At 29.2% G+C, this 16,900-nt stretch overlaps 1 protein-coding gene and 1 long non-coding RNA gene across 2 annotated transcripts; one reads left to right on the forward strand and one right to left on the reverse strand.

The window, feature by feature from the left end:
• Positions 1-546: 546 nt before the first annotated feature.
• On the reverse strand, positions 547-2,723 carry Cdk8 (cyclin-dependent kinase 8). The gene is made up of 6 exons (XM_047059671.2): positions 2,474-2,723; positions 2,332-2,407; positions 2,013-2,264; positions 1,548-1,951; positions 1,317-1,487; positions 547-1,250 (listed from the first exon to the last, which is right to left on the reverse strand). Exons 1-6 carry the CDS (start codon positions 2,599-2,601, stop codon positions 644-646), a joined length of 1,638 nt encoding a protein of 545 aa, XP_046915627.1. The 5' UTR covers positions 2,602-2,723; the 3' UTR covers positions 547-643.
• A 7,488-nt stretch (positions 2,724-10,211) lies between these two features.
• LOC142597741 (uncharacterized) lies at positions 10,212-16,527 on the forward strand. Its single transcript, XR_012832373.1, has 2 exons — positions 10,212-10,441; positions 15,824-16,527. It is a non-coding gene; the product is annotated as an uncharacterized LOC142597741 (long non-coding RNA).
• The last annotated feature ends 373 nt before the right edge of the window (positions 16,528-16,900 follow it).

The following is a 16,900-nucleotide window of genomic DNA, read 5'->3' on the forward strand; positions in this document are numbered from 1 at the left end:
TTTTTTCGCAAAAATATCATTAGTAACCAAACAAACTGATCTGTTTTTCAAGATGAATTTTGTTTGAACTTTTTTTTCATCCATTCTTCAAATTCGATTGATGACTATGGTACAATACCGTTGTTACAGATGATGATGATGATGATGATGACCATTGCCATCATTATCCAAATACAATGTTTGTCCTTCATTCAAATCACACAATGATCTTAATATTGGTCAAATCTTTTTGTTTGAGAATACGCAAAAAAATATTCACGAAATTCATTTGAGAAAAAATGAAAATATTATAACAGCATTAATTCGAATTGTTAAAATGGCATTTCGACTATATCTACACATTGGATGCAATAGATCTGTTTTTTTTCAAATTCAATCTCTCTTGATTACCTTCAAAGATAATTTTTTTTTCTTTTGATTTTAATCATTTCATTTGGATTTTGTGTTTTTTTTTCATCCTTTTGTCAATGTAAGTGAATAAACAAAAGAAGTGGGAAAATACAACAAAAAAAAATAGTAATAAATTAAGATGAAAAGAAAAAAATATGACATGATACGTGATTTATTCGAAATGAAATTTCTTTTAGCGGAAATCACGATTTTCGTTTCGATAAATATTGATTCAATAAAAGTTGTGTCTTAATTAATAACGTTGATTATATTGATGTCCACCACCTTTACCGCTTTGGCTATTTGTTCCATTATTACCGAACAATGATGTATTCGGAGGTGGTCCTTGTCCCATTCCACCAGGCCCCAAACGTACACGTTTAGCTGATGGTAAACTATGATGAGGATCATGTCCTCCTCCACCACCATGCATCATACTACTAGATTGTCCATGATGTTGTTGACTTTGATGATGACTCATAGACATTTTATTTGTTGGATGATTAGATGAATGATGATGATGTCCCATTGGTCCATGGCCATGTCCTCCCCCACCATGATTACCATGTTGATTTTGTTGCTGTGATTGTCCTGATTGTTGCCCACTTTTCGATACCATATCTGATGATGATTGACCATGATGCCCTGATTGACCAGGCGGTCCTTGTTTCTGCCCGACACCTTGATTCTGTTGATTATTATTAGCAGCTGCAGCTACAACAGCAGCGGCTGCCGCAACTGCAGCAGGATTCTGTTGATTAGCTTGACCATGATTGGCTTGATTATTATGATTATCTTCATTTCCTTCATCGGTAAGAAATTCACGTTTAGGATAAGGTATAGGCATTGCATTGAATACACTGTAAAATCAAAATCAAATAAAAGTGAATCAAACGAAAATAATAAAAAAAATACACACGACTTACTCTTGAGTTGGTTCAGGATCTTCACTAAAATATGGATCTTGCATCGCCTGTTCCGATGTAATTCTTTTGGTGGGATCCATCGACAATAAACGTGACAAGAGCACAAAGGCTCGTGTATCGGATTTTATTTTGTGTTTATCCATATATTTCACTAGTGAACAATTGGTATAACTATTTTTCAAAAAAAAAGAGAAAATAATTTTCATTTCATCAGAATCGATTTATACTAACGGTTGTTTTTTGAAATCTTTTTGTAATTGATTATATTCGGGCATCTTTTTAATATCTTCCCAGTCTTTATCCATAGGGAAACCCATCACATTGAATATCCGATCTAATTGATCCTGATGATATGGATTATTCGTTTTAATATCTTCTTGACGACAATGAAATATTGGCTCTGAAGTTAATAATTCGGCAAATATACAACCGATTGCCCATATATCAATGGCTTTCGTATAATGTCGTGCACCTAATAATAATTCAGGTGCACGATACCAAAATGTTACAACCACTGGATCAAGATCTGCTAATGGTTTCAATGGATTATTGAATAATCGAGCAAAACCCATATCAGCTATTTTTACACGGCCCCGTTCACGTCCTTCACCCATGACCAAAATATTGGCTGGTTTCTTTTTAAATTGGAATAGAAAAATAATATTGGAGCTAATTTCAGAATTATTTCCAACATACCAAATCACGATGAAGTATCCAATTGGAATGTAGATAATGAATACCGGCTAAAATCTGATAGATTAATGATTTAACCATTCCTTTTGGTACGTGTACGGTTTTTTTATTTGCTTTAGCGCTACGATGAAATTTAATTATATGCCATAGATCGTGTTCAGCATAATCGAATAATAACCATACTCTTCGATCAGCATGTGATAGGAAAACACGTTGTAAATTTATCACATTTACATGTTTCAATTCTCGAAGTAGCTATTTAATTTCAATATAAATAAATGAATGAATATTTGAAGATATTTGAAATCATTTTCAAACTTACGGCAATTTCACGACAAGCTGACATGGATATGCCACTACCTTCAATCTGTTTTAACGCATATACCCGATCATCGTTACTGTGAATGAAATCAACGATAAGAATGAAAGAAATGTGAAGATAAAAAAATAAAATCATCAATTACCTTTCTTTTGGTCGAGCTTTATATACATGACCATAGGTACCACGACCAACTTTACAGCCTTCATATTCGAATAAATCTTCCACTTTGGCTCGTTCTTGAGCCAATTTTTCTTTAAATTCATAATCCATCGTTATACATGATGATTGATTTTTTACAAATTTAACAAAGTTAAAAGAATTTATTTATTTATTATTATTTAAATTCCTGCATTCAAACACGGGCCAACATAAAATTCGGCTCGAAAAAAAAACTAAAAAATAAAAAAATAAATCCAGAATACATTCATAAATGTCGTACAATAAAATTTAAATTTTCACTCAATAGCTGGCGCCAAATTGCCAAATCGTTACACAACATTTTCCAAAATAATTCAGCCAAATTTTTTTTTCTGCTGATCATGATGAAATTTTTTTTTCCACCAAAACCGGACACAGATATTGTTCCACACGAATATTGTTTCTGTTCAATCAAAAATCTTCAAAACAAGATGTTTCAAGTTGTCAAATATCATGTAAATGGAGTTTGTCATTCTTTTTTCACCATTCGGTTTTCAATAAACAATGTCGGCAGCATGTCTTAATTGAACAACATTCACATATTAGTAGAATCGGAATTTTCCAATTTTTCTGAATTCAACAAAAAAAAAAGAATCAATGTATCATTTTCATCATAAATTACAATTTGAAAGGTATGTCTCGTTTGAATTATTAGATTATAATTTTTTTTTTTTTGTTCACAATCATCAGAATATATATAAAAATATATGAAATCAGAAATGAGAATGTTCAGCCTCAAAGAATTAGAATAGAATCAGCATAAATCAAGTTATGATGATGATGATGATGATGAATCACACTGTAATCAGAAAGTGAAGAAATTTTTTTCCTTCACCATGATGATGATTATTGTATGGAATTAAATTTTCATTTGATGCATAATTCAATTTAGTTTTGAATTTTTTGAATTTCTTTTTTGTTCCATTTGATTCTTTTCTCCACATTTGCATGGAAATTTTAATAATTTTCATTAAATTTAAATTTTTCTTTTTCTTTTTTTTCCTGTTGTTGAAATTTTTACATTCCATGAAGATGATTTTGGAGGTTTTTCTTTTGAGAATTCACTTGTTTCATCAACATCAAATCTGATTAAAATCAATTTGATGAGAAAATTTTCTGGAAAAAAAAATTTTTTTCCAAATCTCTTTGGAGTGACGATGGAATTTTTAAATTCCAAAATCCTTGTGAAGAGAAATGTCATCATTTACCGAGATATACTATACTGTAATCCATATATGGTTGTGGTGTTGTTGTTGTTGTTGTTGTTGTTGTTGTTGTCACTACTTTTCAATGACATATGGCTGTAATAATGTGTTGTAATATTCTTGTTCATAATAATGATAATGCTATGGCTTGATAAATCTGATATGATGTGACCAGTGTTTCTTATATAACAACAACAACAACAACAACAACAAAATTTGTATTTATATGTATTTCATGACTTATGGGGCAATCTATTGCTTTGATTTTGCAAAATTTTTTTCCTATTCTTGTTCCACTACTACTACTATGCTGTTTTTTGTTTTTGTTTTTGTTTATGTCTGATGTGTTTTTTCCCTTGACGATCATCACCATTTCATAATCATGGTCGTTAAGATAATATTCTTGTTGTTGTTCATCTAAAGCCAATATTCTAAGTGATTTTTATTTCCATTTTCATTTCATTTTTTTTTTTGCTGATCTTTGCTTTGAAAAAACAACTGAAATATGAATTTCGAATTTTATATGGAATATGAGATGATGAAAAACATGAACAACAACAAAATCATATTTATATAAGAATGGCTGGAATTGCAATTTTTTTTCCCATTCTTAAAACAAGAATTCTACGTGATCAGTAATGTGAATAATCACGACTAAATTATAGTGTGCATGTGGACAACAGAAAAAAAAATTTGCAACTTTAGCCAAAAAAAAAAAAAACGTTTTAATCGTTTGATACTTGAAAATGCCATTGCCATTGATTTTCATTTACCTTATTATCATTGTCATACGATCAATTGATCATTGTAGATCAATAGAATGTTGATGCTCATTTTTTTTTCATTATACGAAAAAAAAAACGTTAGTCATTATCATGATGATCATCATTCATAATTCATTTTTTTTTCTTTGCGGAAAACTTTTTCCTAAAATGCTGAATCTTTATCTTTATCTTTATCGTTTTTTTTTTCATTGGATTTAGATTTAATTTATAACGGATATATATATGTTGATAATTTCCCTCATTGAATAATATTACAATCAATCAAATAATGGACCATTATTATGATAAGATTTGCCTGTTTTTTTTTTTTTTTGCTTTACAAATAGAATCTGGCCATTATTTAGCAGAAATGAGAGAAAAAATACCGGAAACGGAACATTTTCATATAAACAGTGGTGGGAGAGAGTGAGAGAGAGAAAGATGAATGAAATAAATCCGGAAATGGTGAATTGTAATTTTTTTTTTGTTCTCCTTATTCCGATTTTTTTCATGATGTTTCTTGTAAATTGAATGAATGAATGAATATCAAATTTATCGCCACATAAAACATTGATGATGATCATGATCATCATTGATGAACAATTGTTACATATCATTTGTTCCATCATCATCATCATCATCATCATTAATATGTTTCCGAAATGTTTTCATTAGTTATGTACCCAAAAAACCGAAAGAAAGAAAGAAAGAATTGTCACATTCATTCATTCATTCATTCATTTAATTAATCGTTTCATTAATAAATGACAATTTCAGTTTTCTATGGAGAACAAAATTTTGTTCATTTCAAAACATCAATAACGGATTTCAAAGATCATAGATCATTTAAATGTCTGTGAATGTGTGTGTGTGTGTGTGTGTGTGGGTTCTATTCAATTTTTCCTTTTTTTTAACAGACAAGAAAAAAAGAACTGTAATTGACAAAAAAAATTGACTGAACAAAAAAAAATGAAAAACCATGATACCCAAACACAGGATTTCCTTCTCGTAGCCGTAAAAAAATGATGGAAAAATTAAATTTTTTAAGACAAAAAAAAATTTTTTTTTAATTCTGCTTCATCATGCCAAGGAATGGGTAAAAAAAATCGCCCTTTGTGTGGCGGCCATAATGATGATGATGATGATGATCAATCAGTGGAATTAATCGTCATTTAATAAAACTAATTGTCATTTTTTTTCACAAAAATTTTCATCACGTTGATCGTTTCATTCGGACCTGATCATACACACACACACACACACACACATTGGACTGAATATGAAGAAGAAAATAACCGATTTTGTTGATGTAAAATGACGATGATGATAATGGTGATGGTGGTGATACTTGCAACAACAACAATCATAATAATGAAATGAAATGAAATCAATGGCAGAAAAAAAATAGCTGACAAAATATATATCATACGGTAATTATTCTAATGATAATGATGATGGAACTAGGGAAAACAATCCATTTATCTGGTACTGATGATGGCGATGATGATGATAATGCTAATGCTAACACAGAACATGTTATTCATTCTGGCATCGAAAACAAAACTGAGAAAAGAAAAACTTTCAACCATTTTAGGCCATATTATTTGTTATGATTCGGATATGATGATGATGGGCAATTATGTAAATTAATTTTTTCTGTTTTTTTCATGTATGATTTTGACATGATTTTATGGGATTTTTTCTCTTGAAATGATGGAATTGTTTTTATTTTTAGAAGAAGGAGAATGAGAATGTCTTATTTGTGGATTTTCTCGATCCAAATACAATGTTTTGATGAATGAATTCTGCTTTTACTGGGTGATCTTTTGGACCACCACACCAGTTTCGTTGATGATGAATGAATTTTTAATTTACATAAATCTAACTGTGTGAACATTAAATTTTTGTTCTGGATTTCGACCACAAACTAATCATGATAATTGAAATTTTAGTTTTGAATTTGTCATTTTTTTTTAAATTCGTAATAATTACTTTTTCATTGATTTTTTTTGGTGCACATTTGTGCACCTTCAGGCAATATCACATGTTCACATGCCGAATGTCGAATGAGAATTTCAACGGCTGCAGCCTACGGCTTGCTGGCTAATGAATTTGTTTCCACCATGAATTTTAAGGTCCAGAATTATGATTTTATTACAAAGTTTTATTTTTTTTTTCTTTCACAAATCGATCGGACAAAACTTTTTCTATTCGATCATACACAGTGTGTGTGTGTGTGTGTGTTTTCGGTAAATTAATTACATAAATCTTTTTCTTGGAAAGAAAAAGAGGAAAAAAATCGATTTTCCATTTTCTATGCCGACTGATGAAAAAAAAATATGATCGTTTTCGATACATAACTGTAACTTTTATTTTTCTTTCATCATAAGACGCAAAAAAAATGAATATGTGTAACTACAAGCGGTCTTTACAACATTATATAAATGTGTGTTTCTCTTATTCTTATCAATTCTTGTTTCACATTTTTATTCCTTAATTTTATTAAAAGCATTTTGATCTTTTGTACATTCACATACAAACGCAAACACACACACACACACACGATACCGACGTTGAATAGCCAAATTTCATTCAATTAGAATGTGGCGAAGAAGAAGAATAAAATTTAAATTGAATTAGCTTCTTCTTCTTTTGGTTATTATTAAATTTCTTGGACTACAATTTGTTGGTGGTGGTGGTGGTGGTGGTTAACAACAATGACACACAAACAACATTTGGAAATGATTTTTAATTATAACCATCATTTGGTAGTAGTAATGAATGATTTCAAGCTAATTGAAATCTGTTTTTTTTTGCAAAATATTTTATTACATGAAACAAAAAAAAACCGGTATGTTATGTGTCAATTTAAATAAATCAAAATGACCACAATGAATACAATGATGATGATGATGATGATGATGATAATTGAATTGGACAATTTGAATTTCGGTTTTTTTCTTCGTTTGTTTGTTTGTTTCTAACCAGATGAAAAAAAAGATGAAATTTTCATTAATTCTCAGTCACATTTTACTAATTGATTTATCACTATATAAATGATGCAAATGTGAAATTTGCCATTCGTTTGAGATTAAGTTATTTTTTTCTTTCTAAATAATGGAGAACAAAAAAAAATGAAATTGATTGCCCGGAATTTTTTTTTAAGACATAAAATGTGATAATCATTACTGCTACTTCACATTTTTTTTTCAGAATCGTTGATGGATGGATCGTTGATCGGGTTAACATTCAAAAAGCCGAAAAAAAGGCTTTTATGAAAACACCCGAACACACACACAACGACAACGACAAGAATGAATATTTGGAAAATGGATTGATAGAATTTTTTTTTCTTCAATAATAATGGCAATAAAAATTTCGTTGTGGCTGTGTGTGTGTGTGTGTGTGTGTGTTTACGTTTAAATAAAACCAAATAATGGAGAATAATGTGTGTAGAATCTAGAATCCAATCTACACACACATTATTCAATGTAAAGAAAACCGAAGCAAACAAATTAAACACACACACACACACACAACACAAATGATTGATGAGACTTTTGGTTTTTCTCTGGCTCGTTTGAAATCAATATTGAAACTTTCTTCATTTCTTTCTTTCTTATTTATAATAATAATCATCATCATACAGAATAATAAAGAGAAAAAGAGAAGAAAAAAAACGGATTGATCATGATGAAGAATTTGGTCGCCAAAAAAAAAATTACCGATTCTGTTACTTAACTATGCACAAGTAACAGAAAAAAAACTAGAAAAAAAGGTGATAACGTCAATCAATTTTAGGCTTTCTGATTGAAAATGAATTGTTTTTCGACAAGAGAGAGAGAGAGAGAGAGAGCAATTATCAGAATTATTTTTTCATCGATTTGATCCGATTCTATCAATTCTTATCTTTTTTCAGAATAAAAACAAATATTCTTACCCCTCCCATATTCTTAGATTGTGGAGAGAATATTCTTATTAATTTAAAATGTGTGTTTCATTCTCGAATTTCCACCGATCGGTTTTTATCATCATCATCATCATCATCATCACAACCAACAAACAAACCAACCAGTAAACAACGGAATAAACTGAAGATAAATAAATAAATAAAAAAAACATGGTTGAATGACGATGACAACAACAAAAATTCTGATTCTGATTCTGATTTAATCTATCATCATCATAGTACTGAACCGAAAATGAAATGAAATAAAAACAATTACAATATCTGTGTATGGTTTTTTTTTCGCAGTTGAAATATATGAACACACATATATGAATGAAAAACAAAAACAACATGGTCGACCATGTTTTCTATTTTGCTTTTCGAAACTCTTTTCCATCTATTAATACAATATATGTAATGAAATTCAAGCTCATCATCATCATCATCATCTTAGATTCTCTGTGATTGTCGTTTGTTGTTGTTGTTGTTGTTTTTTCATTGTTCTTGCTTGTTTTTTCCTGTTTTGTTTTGTTGTCGTTTAGTTGTTTAGTTGTGCCTGTAATCACCAAGAGACAACAACAACAACAAAGACGACATAAACATGACATACAGTATTCTGAATTCTAATGTTATTTATCACTGAAAAAAAAATTTTTTGTTGAGGATGAAGCCCAGCCCAAAAAAATGAAAGATTCAAATCTTTCAACCCGAAACCGAACCCGATTACAACATACACTGCCATAAAAATTTTCTTGGGGGTCAAATCAAAAAAAAAGAAAAAAAGAAAACAGTTAACAAAATGGTCATTTGATCCCAAATGATTTCTAGAATGGTGGAAATTTTCCATAAAATTTTTTCGAAACACAATATAAACAAAAAATGATCATGAAGATCATTATGTTTTGATGGCCAGATTTTTGTTTCCACATTTTTTTTTATTGTAAACCTTATAGATTATCATTATAATAATAATCATCATCATCATCATTATGGTAGGAAATAATCTGAATTTATCTTCAAAAAAAAAAAAAAAAAAAAAAAAATGAATGAATGGAGGGTGGACAAACAAAAAAAAAAACGTTCACTGGACAAAGATTTGAACAAAGTTTCTTTTTTTTTTGGACCTGATTGTTTCAATCAATTTTATTGAATAATGATTATTACAAACCTGGTCATAGGGTAGTAGTTACATGATAACAACAACAACAACAATCATATGGCCAAATGATCAGTATCATCATCTATAGAAAAAAAGGCGTGTTGTTTAATGAATGACACACATATATCGGATATGAACTTTTGTCCAAATGGTGAATCATGTTATAATCATCATCATCATCAAATATATGCATAAACAATGGCCGGTTTACCCTCTTATTCAGCACCACAGTTTCACCACAATCTAGAACCATGAACCAGAAAAAAATAAAAATAAAATAATGCTAACCCGATCATCGTTGAAGACAATTTGAATCAAAAATTTCTATTTTTACATTGCTTCACACAAATATTAACCAATAATAATGGAACAATCGCAAAGTTCAATGTTTCCGATTCTTGGATTCTATAGAAAGAAAGAACCGGGAACTGTTTGTGTGTGTGTGTGTGTGTTCCACTACCCGAATTTTTTTTCTGGGCGTTAAAAATATAACCATTCTATGTCGTTCTGTGTTCTGTGTGTGTGTGTGTGGTGTATAAAAATGCAACATTTGAAACAATTTTGAATTAGTTGATTTGTTGTTACCGGTTAGTATGGTTCTTATGGATCTTTTTTTTTCCATTTTTTTGTTATGTTCTAATTTATATTCTTGTTTGGTGTTAATTCTTTGTGTCAGTGTGTGTGTGTGTGAAACATTGTTTCTTATGTGTCTCAGTGTGTGTGTATGTAATTCCTTTCTTCACATTGAATTAACTGGTTTTTTTTTAAATTAACACAAACTTAACCATCAGCAAACCGATTCAGCTGATTACAGAAAAAAAACAAAAAACTTCAGGTATGTTCATTGGTTATAAATTTTTTTCTAATATCTCGTATGAATAAAAATCAAATCAAAATCGGGAACGAAACCAAAAAAAAAAAAATTCCTAATCCCAAGGAATTTTCCAAAAAAAAAAATACAAAAAAGGTGGAACAAATTCTCATCATTCTCGTCCATTTTAATTTTCTCATGATCGTTTTTTTTTCTCTCTCTCTCTCTCTCTTTCTTTCTACGAAGTTGTAATTGAGCCTGTCAGAATTACATTTCATATTTATCATACATACCGGCTGTTTCAGTATTTGATTGATGATGAATTGTGAACAAATGGAATCCATCTGTGTGTGTGTGTGTGTGTATATATAACAATGAACAATGAAAGAGAGAGAGAGAAAAAAAAGTTTTACGATTTATTCAGACATTATTATCTCTAACTTAATTTGAATGATTACTTTATGTGTGTGTGTGTGTGTGTGATTATAGCGAAATCTGATCATATAGAAACAAAAGTAAAGAATGAAAACCTGTACAAAATATTTGTAATGATTGGCTAGCCATCATGATGATGACTATGTTCTAGATCTATTATGAGAATAGAGAATTAAATTATGGTCCATTTTTTTCTGCTGATGATGATCATATGAATGGCAATTACCATTGGAATATTATTTCTCCATGTTTCTATTTTCTCATGAATGAAGCGATTTTTTTTTCTTGTTTTAATTTCCCTTTTAATACGTGAAATTGATGTAGGGGATTGATTTTTTTTTGTTTTGTTTTTACTATTCAATACCAGCCTATTATCATCATTATTAATTATTTGTGGAGAGTGAAAGAGAAAAAAAAATGCTAAAAAGTCAGATCAAATACAGGTAGTTGTAGATTTTTTTTTGTTTTGTTTTTGTTTCCGGTCACCAGAATCGACTAATCAACATTGTGGGGACAAAAAAAAATTTTTTTCTTTCAATTTTCACTGAATCTCTGGGGATTTTTTATTCTGTTTTTTTTTCTTCCAATATTTCAACCCAATAAACGTCCATCATTTGAATCAAAATTTCATCTAGTTCTCTCTCGCTCGCTCGCTCTCTAGAAACCAATTTGGAGAAAAAAAAATGAATCCAGATAAAAACAACCAGAATTGAATGATTATCTCATTTTTTTGTGTTCTCTCTCTCTCACTCTCTGAAATGAATTGCTATGGCTAGAATCATTATCATTACGGATAAATGTTTCAATAGTTATGTGTGTTTCATTATATGTCTATTACGTGTCACAACATTCATTCATTCATCCATTTCATTCAATGTTCTGTGAAAATGTTCAAAAAAAAAAAAAAAAAAAAAATTTTTTGTCGATTAATAACGATCATCATTACAATTTTGAATGAAAAAAACAAAACCAAAATGACTTATGACTTTTTTTTCTGTCTGTCATAGAACCATCTCATCATAATCCAGAGATAAATTTCCTTTTCCCTGCCCAAATAACATTCATTTCATTTCATTTGAATAAATGAAATGATGATGATCATTATGATCATAATATAGATATATATAGATTAACTTGACGAATAAAATTTTTCTTGAAAATGATTAATTTGATTCCATTTTGCTTTGGTGATTTGTATTTTTTTTTTTTTTTTTGTTTGATGCAGAAGTGAATTTTTTCCATTTTTTCCAATTTTCAATCAAATCGGCTTGTTTTGCCATCAACCAGATACCGACAGCAAAAAAAAACTTAATTATAATGATAATGATGATGATGAAAATGATACCGTAAAGACAATGTGTATCGTTTTTTATTCTTTCATTATTCTGTTGATTCGGTTGTTCAGCATTTATATATTTTTTTTATTGTGTTAATTACAATTTACCACGATATATGAATATGGTTCTTTTTTTTTTTGGATTTCTATTTCATATTCATTTCTTCATATATTCTGACAGAATTCTTGGCCATATCAAAAACATGTTGTTGTTGTTGTTGTTGTTGTTATTGTTGTTTTCGTTGTCATCATCATCATCATCATAATCATCATGATCATCATGACAATTCATTTCATTTGGCCAATATGTCATCCTAATCATCATCATTATTCTATCAAAAAAAAAAAAAAAAAAAAAAACAGAAAAAAAACTAATGTCTCTATTATCTTTGTCATATTATTAGCCTTTTGATATTGGATGATGAGCTACAATAATAATAACATAACAATGCTAATAATATAGATGATGATACTGCTGAATAATAATAATAATAACGATCGGTGGTTGACATTTTTTTTTTTTTTTTGGTTCTTCACCTAAATACATACATACCGTCGTTATTATTATTATTATGATGATGATGATGATGATATCTACGGTTATTATTACGATTACGACATGTGTATTCCCATTCTCATTGGATGAAAATTTTTTTTGTTTTCATTCTTTGGTATATATATTCGCATGTAGATGGATAATATGTTATGTCAAGAAGAAGAGAAAACAACTAAAGATTGTCGACAACATTATATGATCATTCTGTCAAATTCTGGTTAGATGATTCATACAGAAATGATGATTATATTATTAATAATTCTGTAGCAGAATAATTATAATATATAAATGTTTCATTTTCACTTGAATGATAATATTATTATAATTTGAATAGGAGCGCTGTTGTTGCAAATTTTTTTTCATATCCATTGGATTCATTTGTATTTTTCTTTTCATTCATCATACATATTGATCATCATAGTATATTGAATGAAGTAAAAAAAAAAAAATAAAATAATCAACAGCCAACCCAAACCTCTCAATTGAGATGTGAACAAAACCAACAGGAGAAAAAGAAAAAATTATTGCTGTTATCTCGACCAAACATCATCATCATCATCATCATCGAGATTGTCATTCAGAAATAAATTGAGCATAAATACGTTAAATTCATCGTCGTTTTTTTTTCTTGTAAACAACAAGAATTTAGATTGAGCGACAGAGAGAGAGAGAGAGAGAGAGAGAGAGAGAGAGAGAGAGCAAAAGATGAAATTTTCATTCATTCGTCTTTCATATTTTTTTTTTGAAGTTTTTTTCCTTTAGAAATGTTTTTTTTTCTCTGATCATTCACTTGAAAAAAAAATTCTTTGGTTGAAATTGAGAGAAAGAAAGAAAAACGTTTTGAATGAATTTCGTCATCACATCTCTATTATTCTGTTTTTTTTCCTGAAAAAAACTAATACAAAAATTCTGAAAAAAAAATTCTATCTCTGTTCATTCAATATTATCTTATCTTATTCCGAATGTTTCGATGTTCAATTCTCTATATTTTTTAGTGTTTGCATTCTATTCAGTTGGTTTTATTGTTTGTTTTTCTTCTGATGATGATGATGATGATGATCACAAAAAAAAATGGTCACAATGCCTTGAAGACAGAATGGTCATCTTCTTCTTGTTGTTCGGGAAAAAAAAGGTCGGTTTGAAATTGAAAATTTTTTTTTATTTTATTTCACATTCTGGCTCACTTGTGGTCAAGAAAAATTTTTTTTTCTTCGGGCTGAATTGAATTTTAGGATTTTTTTCATTGACAAAAATTTATTAATTTTTTCTTCTTTGGTCATTTTTTTGTGGTAAATTAGTTTTCATATTTTCATTGTTGTTGTTGTTGATCATTCCGGATTCAAAAGTGAACTGAATTTCAAAAGTTTAAAAAAAATTTCAATAAAAAACTTGTCACTATATATGCTGTGAGAATAAATCGTTTCTCAAATGGTTCTAATATTCTGTTCTTTATTGAACCTTGCCAAAACAACATGTAATATATTCCAATATAACAATATTCCTGACACTAAGTAAACCGAAGAACTGCTGCTGCTGCTGCTTCTGCTGCCGCTAAGAGCTAATTCTATCATCAAATCCATGGTTCTGTTGTTGCATTCAGATTGTTTTCGATGAGAGTGAAAAAAATGGAAAAAAAATCTAGCTTAGGTTTGCAGAAAAAAAATAACAACAACAACAACAACAACAGAATATACATAAAAAAAATAGAGATAGAGACCAAACCATTACATTACAGACATCATGTCATTGGATTTGGTTTTTTTTCTGGTGGTGAATTATTGTCGTTGTTGTTATTCTTGATCTTATCGAGTACCACCAACAGACCATACAGTTTTGAATATCATCCATGGCCATATTCTATGAACATTGAACGGGAAAATAAATCGACAAATCGTGAAAACGAAGAAAAAAAATATATTCGAATAAATAAATATTCTTTTGCCATTTCGAGGTTTCAATAACTCGATGGCAAACTTTTTTTTTTTTTTTTTTTGTTCTTATACACTATATCCTATTACGCCGATCAAGATTGATATTTTTGACATTTGTTAATTCAGGCAAGACAAAAAAAACATAGCAGTTGCTTTTGTTTTTTCAACAACAACAACAACGACAATAGTGAATAAAAATGAATTTTAAGCAAAGTAAAATTTCATCATCCATGTGGCCTTGCCAGACCCAAAAAAAAAAAAAAAAAAAAATAAAAAAATAACGATCATTTCATGTTTTCATTTATTTCCTTTTTTTTTGTTTGTCATTTCTGATTTTATTTTGGTGGGTGTTGGATATACTATGCATCTTCATCATCATCATCATCATGATCATTCAGTATCATTCAGTGTTTCAAGTTTGATTAGAATGATCATTAATTTTTGTTTGTTTGTTTGTTTGCATGCCTATATTGTTTGAATTGTTTGGTTTCATTCTATGGGTGTTTTTTTTTGTTTCGTATTTTCCATTTCACTATATTCACATCATTATCATTACACTATTAGTTTGCTGAATGAATGAATGAATGAATGAATGAAAGTCAAAGAATTGATATGAGGCCAACCAGGAATATTGTTATTATTATTATTATTTTGTATGTGTGTGATTCTCTCGGGCGAGATTTTTCGTTTTCACTTTTTCATGGAACAACAAAACGATAGTTGTTGTTGAGCTTTGTATTAACAATAATTAACACACACACACGCACATAAAAAAAAATTTGAACGATAAAAATATGCAAACACATGGAACAATGTAACAACAACAACAACAACAACAACAACAAAACGAAACGAAACGAAACGAAAAAATAACAATTGAAATTCATAACAATGACCTACGTAAAAAAAACCAGACATTGAAAAAGAATTGCATGTTGGACAAACAAAATTTTTTTTTTCATTTGTTCCATCCATTTTTGTTTAACCTTCTCATTGACCTACTAATTTATCGGAAATCAATCAATCAATGAATCAAAAAAAAAAAAATTTTCACATGAAATTTATTAATTTCTTTTTTTTATCTTTTTTTCGGTCCAATTCCTAAAACACATCCAATCCATATCATCTTTATGATGATGGGAACAAAGACAAATGGCCAAGATTATTCTTGTTTGATGATGATGAATAAGGAACACTAAAAAAAAACTGAGAATCCGTTTTGGATTTATAAAAGAGAAATGATGATAACATTCATCTCCTATTACTACTACTATTACTACTGTCATCATAATCATCAGCGACAAGAAGAAAAATGGTAGCCATTCATGTGTGATTGTTAAGAAAACATTGCTATTTTTTTTTGAAAATTCACATTTAATAACAACAGCAAAAAAATGGAGAATACATCCCGGAAAAGAATTTATAATTTTTTTTTCAATGAATTAAGACACAAGAAAGCTCAACGACCGATTCTGTTTTGAACCAAAGCTCAAGCTATCATCATCATCATATTATCCGGCTTGACCACATTGTGAATGCCACATTCATCTTATGTTCAAACCATTTCATTTTTTTTTGAAATCTGACCAAAAAAACCATGTTTCAATGTCCAGAAACAGTCATTGTTAGCCATTTTACGTAAATATTTGTGTGTGCATGTCTTTGTCACTAAATCATTGTGTGGCTTTTGTGTTTTTACTGGAAAAAAGAACTTGGTCTTTTCTTTCAGTAACAATATATATTCTGAGTCTGTGTGCACACACACAGACCACACAGAATTTATTCATTCTGGTATTTTATATTTTTATTTTCATCATATCTGTCTTGTCCAGAATCTGAAAAAAAACAAAAATTTCAAACAACCATAACAGCAAACAATCATCTGATTTTGACATTCATTTATTTTTTGTTTTGTTTTGTTTTGTTTTCAATGTAAATCTTAAATTTCATCATTATATTCACATTGGTTCATATGGCTATGATTAATAAATAATCATCATCATTATCATCGATGCTGTATTTTAGAATTTTCATAAAAAAAATGCCACAATGAAACAACAAAAAGGATGGTTCATATACCATGGATTGTGTGGTGATGATAAAAAAAAGACAATTATTTGACCTGGAAAAAAAAAAGAAATTTCCGCTCAATACCACCACCACCATCATCATCATCATCATCATCATCAACGACATAATGATGGTAACAATACATATAATAACAC

Source organism: Dermatophagoides farinae, chromosome 8 (assembly GCF_024713945.1).
Source record: "Dermatophagoides farinae isolate YC_2012a chromosome 8, ASM2471394v1, whole genome shotgun sequence".
Lineage (NCBI taxonomy): Eukaryota > Metazoa > Arthropoda > Arachnida > Sarcoptiformes > Pyroglyphidae > Dermatophagoides > Dermatophagoides farinae.

What these genes read in the sequence shown, in the direction of transcription:
- Cdk8 (XM_047059671.2), bottom strand. Translation starts at nt 2,601, where the DNA reads ATGGATTATGAATTTAAAGAAAAATTGGCTCAAGAACGAGCCAAAGTG. An exon ending in AAAGCTCGACCAAAAGAAAG is followed by an intron (nt 2,408 to 2,473) that starts GTAATTGATGAT and finishes TTTCATTCACAG; the next exon opens with TAACGATGATCGGGTATATG. An exon ending in GGATACTTCATCGTGATTTG is followed by an intron (nt 1,952 to 2,012) that starts GTATGTTGGAAA and finishes CAATTTAAAAAG; the next exon opens with AAACCAGCCAATATTTTGGT.